Here is a 6,882-nt window from a genome sequence, read left to right as displayed (position 1 = left end):
GCCGAGACTGCGCTTGAACCGCCCATGATTGAGCGGTGGATGATGCGTTGAGACAACCGTGTGGGCTCCTACTGTGTTTCCATCCATATCTGGAGTCCTAGGTGTGGGCGACCAACTGCATCCAGATTTGGAGTCACCACAGTTGGGCAACCAACTACATCCAGATCTGGAGTCCTAGGTGTGGTCGACCAACCATTTTTTTCTAGATCTGGAGTCAGCATGATGATTGGCGATGGAGGAAAGCGGCATACTATCTCTGATGGCCACGTCTTGCCACGACTGGCATCGGAGAATTTAGTTGTTGCCTCCACTTCGCCCTCCGCTATCAACATCGAAGAAGGTAAGGGAAGAACTCACCCTATTTTTTTCTAGAAAAATTAAGGTAAAAATTAGTTGATCTTCGAGTTGTGTTTATTTTACTTAATTGAGGGAAAACACTAGACTTGTATATTACCATATACTGATTGCAATCATTAGACATGGGGGCATTAAGTATTGATGGGACACCAATTCCTTCAAAAAAGAAGTATTGATGGGACACTACAATATTCCTTCTCAGCCAGTGAGTACTGCTTATCATGGACCCAAAATCTTTCATGTCCAGGACCAAACATCCTATTGCAGCACTCCCAGCTTAGTGCAGTCATCGGCCAGGGATTTCAGTAGTTCCCTTCGGCGACGGTACTCTTTCCCATATCTACTCATGCCGGAAGGATTTCACGTTGCTATGCACCTTGGTCTATCTCTGTATTGCAGCCATAGAGGAAAGTGGTTGGAGCATATGTATGTACCATTGTTCACTCTGAATAAATCACACCAACCCGACGATGCAACTGCACTTTCAACCCGATGGTCACATTGCTTTTACCATACTGTTTATTATTGTATGTCCAGGATGGCCCCTTATAACCCCAATTATGAAGATCACACTAGAACAAGGCTTCTCTGAAATTGATTTTTTTCTCTCGAATATCCAAGCTACTGAGAAGTGCTCATGGTGCCACACATCATCTCATAAAAATCACCTATCATCAACAAGTGTTCATGAGCATCTGGCTTTATTCTTTTGAGTAAACTGCAGATTTGACGTCTTCCTTACTCCTTAGGTTCACCATGTAGCCCGACACTTCGGTCCATGGGAATCATCATGAATTAAGACATTGATGTACCTCAGGTATATGGCAATCTTTTTATTTTAGTTCATTTATCTCACAACAACGCAACACACCCTTGCCCTTACCATCATGCACAATACAATTCTGGCGGCCTAGCATCCAACTAAGATTATTGAAACTCCTTTCACATTGCTGAGTTTCATAATGTAAAACGATCATCAAGTGGTATATGCTTGCACGAGGCAAACTAGCTCTTCAACTATCCGAGACTGCCCGAGGCCCCAACAATTCTAGATCAGGCGACTCATTTCTCCTGATAGGTGCCTTCCTTATCACATGTCATTCATCGGCAACCAATGGGCCGATAGCTTCCTTACCGCCTAACACACCTATGTTGCTCATGCCACCTCCATTACCCTCACCTCATGCCTTCTTGTTCAGACCAGGACCCTTGTAACTAGGTGTCGCCACAAACTCACTACAAGACTCACTGTCACGTCCCATGCATTTACCCAACACCGCCCGGGTGTTCACCAGGGATTGATCAACTTACTTTCCTGGCTTACCCTTGTGTCTATTCTTGTCTTTGTGGTGCTTGGCTTTCATGTTACTGGCTCCAGAGGTAGGGGAGGAGCCTTGTTGAGGTTGACTTCGCCCACTTCATTTTCCTTGCTGCTGCCGGACTCACGGAGGAGGCCTGGCCTTGAATCACCTCCGCCCTCCGGGTTCAGCCCCGGCAAGGGAAGGAACCAAGTTGATGTCGAGTTCTACCCCCTTGCTCTGAGTTGTACATACAAGCAGCTTTGGAGTGATTGCCGGTATCGTGGACGAGACTTTCCCCACCTCCTACTGGAGTTGGGAACCCATGACAGCCATTGGTGGTGCAGTGGCCGACGCTAGTGTTAGCATAATCTTGATTCTTTTGTTTGGAACATGATGTAGTTGGTGCTTGCATGTCACGTGGCTTTATTTCTTTGGGAACTAACCAAAGTCATGCACATGTACTAGTAGGAGTTCACGTGTTTGCGTCAAGCTTGAGTCCAAATATGTAGTATACAATGTGATCTAGGTTAAGTCAATTTCCATGGTCTCATGGGTTGGCCGAGTATATATATTTGCTGACCGGTGCCACAACCGCGCAAGGCTGCCCAGGATCATCTTCCTTGGCCCGTCATAACCCCCACTGTGGGCAACCTCTACGCGCTCATCGCACTTTTGTTCTTGTTAGCCTGACTCTGCCATGGATGATTTGGGGATCTGAGTGTATGTGTTGTTGGTGGATGTGCGATCCTGTTGTGTTTATACTATATGAAAATATGAAATAGTTCAAGGGTTTACCACTATCAGTTTAGAACAATCTTAGAATTTCAATATTGTTTACAGTTTTTAATTTCAAATGTTGATGAAATTTATCGCGTATCTGTGGGCCCGGAATCGAGGTGGAGACAAGAGCCAAACCTGTTGCGCAACACATATAAATAACATTCGGTGGAAAGAAAAATACAGAACTTGCCTTTTCTTTTCAACCGTTGATGAATTTTATCATGATCGAATTTCCTTGAGGCAGATGCACATTTCGATGGCAATACTGTAGTCTTTGCTCTACTGTGTATTATGTTTATAGTTTCTACAAACATTTTTATTGTGTTTGTATAATTATCATAGCTGTAGCAGTACCAATTTAATTAAAATAGTGATAGCAATATATATTATATAGTTAACTCAGGTTCATTGCTAAAATTGTTGTCCTTTCATGATCCTTAATGCAGAATTTGAAGCTGATATCATGCAAAACATCAACCGGAGCTCCGTCACCCCCATCTCCGTGCACCGTGTCATGTTTGGACCCGAAGGCTGGGCGGACCTACCACATGGATTATTGCACTCCATCATTGTCATGTTGGGTTCAACTCGTGACCTTCTTGCATTCATCGCCACCTGCCCTAGCTGGTATGCCACATTCATGTCAATCAAATCTACCTTAGGCGAGCTCTTCCCACCTGTTATTTTTCGGAACTGTGCCGACCAGACAAGCTCAGCTGGCTCTAACATTGGAAACACATGGGAGCTCATTGATCCTGTATATCCAAGTACTCCGTTGTGTCGCTTGACCCCTCCAAGTATTTTGGACAAAATGGCAGTCGTCAAATGTTCTTACGGTCATGCTATTTTCTGCTACGAGAGATCCCTTGTCATTATGGACGTGCTCACTGGCACTACGGTTGCAGCTCCACCTTTTCCATTGAGTCAACTATGCTACAGAACCTTCATATCTCCAGAGGCGTCACCAGATTCATATCTATTTGTCAGCAGCCCGCACTGCCTGTATGCTTGGCGAGTTGGGAGCCCCTCTTGGTTGCACTGCGATTTTCTAAATGCACATTTGATCAAGGAGATGGTGTTCTTCAAAGGCCGGGTCATTATGAGGATGCGTCAAAAACTATACACCGTGCATTTGACACCTCAGATTCATGTTGAGCTACTAAGACTTGATTGCAGAGATTATATGGACCCGTACGTGCTTTCCGGAAATTTGGTGGCTTGTGAAGACACACTTCTCCTACTTGGTCGTAACGGGGAAGTCTTCTCCATTGACTTCTCAACTGAACCTGCAAAGTATGTGATCGTGGAAGAGGGAGACTTGAAGAAGTGGGCGTTCTTCTTGGGCGAAAAACGTACTGGACAGCCACGACTCTTAGTGAACCCAGAGAGAATGGGTTTAAGGGGTGGCCTTGTCTATCAGTTGGATGAAAACGCTCGAGTATTTTCATACCCAGTAGATGGCAACCAACATGAGGAGTTGGAGCCAGAACCTTGTTTTGCAACGATCAATGCTCATCTTGCTCGCAATCTTACATCCTTTGCAGCTTGGATATGAGAACGTGTCGTTGTACCGTGCAGTTGTCTTGTTGTCGTTGGCTGCACTTGGGGACTTTCTTGTCGCTATGTTCCTTCTAGTTTCCGCTCCTTTGACGGAGTACATCAAGATTTGTAATAATCTCTGTTTGCCACCCAGTGTACATTCCTGGAGGCAAAACTTGTGCTACATGTTGCTGTTTTAGCTGAACCTTGTTAATTACTCCCGTTTTGCATACAAGAGATAAGGGTTTGCATCTTGAAACAATACTAGCTTCTTGAGTCTTCATATCACTCTTCAGCATTTTTTGTGTGCACCATGTCAGATGTGCCTGGGCTTTTATTTTAGTTATGTGCTTTGTTTGGTCCATACATCTATTTGTAGCTTGATCTCCTTTTAAACAGAGACAATCAAATGCACACAGAGCTGTTTGCTGAAGCTATGTTCAAATGCAGATCTGTTTGGTTGTCGAACACTCGGTCTGCCTAATTTTTGTTGGTGCAAACTATAAACTTTGTGATGAATGCATATATGCTGCTTATATGTTTGTTGGCTGAACTTGCAGTCTATATTAACCTGATGTCTTATCTATGTATGAAAGGGAAGTTACAGGCCTAGCCCATGTTATCAAGTTCCCAGGTACAAGAAAACTCCACAATCTGTAATAAATGAGAAATAAAACATATGGGTCCCTTGTAATTGCCGCAGAAAAAAAGAGGAAAGTACACAATCTAATAACTTAATCTACACTTCTGTTTGTAATGCAAGTTTTGAAACACGTCAAGAACATTCAGTGAACTAATCTTGCTACTGCAACATAGTAGAATCTTCCCACGAAAGCTGTATCAGAAGCTAATCATCAACCGCACTCACGGCCGTAAGATCATCGCAGGACGTAACAAGGAAACACGCGGGGAAGACCCAGGTTGACTCCAATTTCAGGTACCGTCTTCCAGTGTTGAAGAGCTGTGTCGAATGGTAATACCATTTTTTCCATAGTTGAACTGCAGCCCAAGGTTTTTTAGACCGATAACTTGGGAAGTATATGTGGTTGCTCCTCCCTCCCCATCCCTCCGGGTTTATGCACGGCAACGCCTCGCACCGCTCGTCAATGCTGATAAAGATGGCCCAGTTATCTAACTTGTTCACCTTCACCCACCTTGCCTTCTTGGTCATGGTGTCCAATGACTCAAGCTTGAAGGCCCTGAACTGGAAGGCCTCCGAGCGCATCCATCTTCCCGCCTCCACAAGTTCGATCAAGAGAAGCGCGTCACCACACACCACTAGCCATGCTTTTTCATTTGCTGAATAGAGATCTTCGGTTTTATCTTCCTCGAACACAACTTTAAACTTCTCAACAATGAGACTGGGTGACAAGTGAATGATGTAGAACCACCCGAAAGACCCTAGGGCATATGTCTTGCCCTTGAAGGCCACATTTTGTTCAATCGAAAAATGACCAACTTTAGGACTGTGTTTTGTCCAAGAATCGCTCCCGATGCGCCACAGGAACAGATAGGCTCCAGCACCGACAAGGAGATGCGAGTCAGCAGATGCAACAGGGGCAGTTAAGGTGACATAGCTGATGCAAGTGAACTGAATTGACTGTAGGGAAGGAGGGCCAAGCTTAGCGCCACTGAATGGATTAACAATATGGAACCCATTGTTGTCATAGAAGATGAGCTGACCGTAGGAGTAGCGCAGAAAGGTCATGCTTCTGAGGTCACTCGAGGAGAGAAAACTGCGAGAGGATGAGGTGGCAGCAGGGTCACCCAATCTCCATGTGCATTTGTGGAATAAGGTCCAACAGTTATGCGAGAGAGCCTGTCCACCGTCGGTACGGAGATTGGGGTGGAGGAGCAGAGGCTGGACAGAGGACCTGTGTGCTGAGAGGAGATCACACCAATGACGACAAGTGGTACCGAAGGCGAGGAGGTCACGGAACGAACGTAGTAGAGCGACAACGGGTCGGAGCAGGTCGTCCGGGAGCTCTGCCCATCCTTGTGGCCGAGATGAAGCAAAGAGTGAGGAGGCAGAAGCAGAACATGTCCTGTTGGCCATTATTTGCACGATGGCGCTCTCCCTGTTCGACACAGCAAATTCAAGAAAAAGGTTAGGCATGCGAAACAAGGTATAACTGTATAAAAAGGAACAGGAGTTACCAAGATGAACTACCAAGATTCTAAAAAACATGAGTGATGCATGTCGTTAGGACATCAACGCCACACTATGTTCCCATCATACACTGAACTGAACAAAGGTACTAATCGCATTGAGTTGTCGCTCCTGAGAAGTTCAGAATAAGATCAACAATGATGAAAAAACTGGATATAAATTATATGGGGAAGTTATATATGTATATAATACGCGCTAGACAGACGGCTTGTTGAAGTTTCTTGTAGATCTTTGTTCATACAGATTACACACCAAAATCGCCTAGTATTTCTCAAACAAATACTGTATCTGGTAAGTGTCCATGCTGACAGAAAAATAAAAGCAGAGCACATATGAATTTCAGAGCATATTGAGAATCGGTGACCGACACCCTCTATTATTATCTGCAATGTTGGAGATCTAAAGAGGGAAATTCTCAATCTGGATTGCTTTTCTTCTTCGAGACTAAGCAGAAAGAATCCACCTATGCCTTAATCCCTACTTGCAGATGTAGGCGGTCTCGTAGGCGGCGGGCATGGCCTCGTGCTCCTTCTTCACGGGGAGGAAACCTGGCTCGGTCTTCGGCCGGACGAGGCGGTAGGAAGGAGAGGGGCGGCCGCCCTCGTTGATGACAAGGGCGTCGCGCATACGGCGCCCTAGTGGCGTCTCCTGCAGCTCCGGCTTGACGGGCCGAAGTACCGGCGAGCTGGAGGACAGAGAGCCAGAGCCCGACGATGATGATGTCGCCGTCTCCAT

At 45.5% G+C, this 6,882-nt stretch overlaps 2 protein-coding genes across 2 annotated transcripts; one reads left to right on the top strand and one right to left on the bottom strand.

Annotated features, from left to right (window-relative positions):
- The first annotated feature begins 93 nt into the window (after positions 1–93).
- LOC119289892 lies at positions 94–4,188 on the top strand. The gene is made up of 2 exons (XM_037569070.1): positions 94–340; positions 2,885–4,188. The coding sequence occupies exons 1-2, from the start codon at positions 220–222 to the stop codon at positions 3,991–3,993; spliced, it is 1,230 nt and encodes a 409-aa protein (XP_037424967.1). The 5' UTR covers positions 94–219; the 3' UTR covers positions 3,994–4,188.
- Positions 4,189–4,814: 626 nt separating this feature from the next.
- LOC119284258 lies at positions 4,815–6,882 on the bottom strand. The gene is made up of 2 exons (XM_037563456.1): positions 6,629–6,882; positions 4,815–6,055 (listed from the first exon to the last, which is right to left on the bottom strand). The coding sequence occupies exons 1-2, from the start codon at positions 6,880–6,882 to the stop codon at positions 4,825–4,827; spliced, it is 1,485 nt and encodes a 494-aa protein (XP_037419353.1). The 3' UTR covers positions 4,815–4,824.

Source organism: Triticum dicoccoides, chromosome 4A, assembly GCF_002162155.2.
Source record: "Triticum dicoccoides isolate Atlit2015 ecotype Zavitan chromosome 4A, WEW_v2.0, whole genome shotgun sequence".
NCBI classification, from domain to species: domain Eukaryota; kingdom Viridiplantae; phylum Streptophyta; class Magnoliopsida; order Poales; family Poaceae; genus Triticum; species Triticum dicoccoides.
Note: the sequence above shows the minus strand (reverse complement) of the source record. Positions and strands in the feature narration are given on the sequence as shown.

Bases quoted from the DNA above. Each gene is read 5' to 3' on its own strand.
- LOC119289892 (XM_037569070.1), top strand. From the start codon at position 220: ATGATGATTGGCGATGGAGGAAAGCGGCATACTATCTCTGATGGCCAC. The intron at 341-2,884 runs GTAAGGGAAGAA...TCCTTAATGCAG, and splicing joins CGCTATCAACATCGAAGAAG to AATTTGAAGCTGATATCATG.
- LOC119284258 (XM_037563456.1), bottom strand. From the start codon at position 6,882: ATGGAGACGGCGACATCATCATCGTCGGGCTCTGGCTCTCTGTCCTCC. The intron at 6,056-6,628 runs GTAGGGATTAAG...TGTGTCGAACAG, and splicing joins GAGACCGCCTACATCTGCAA to GGAGAGCGCCATCGTGCAAA.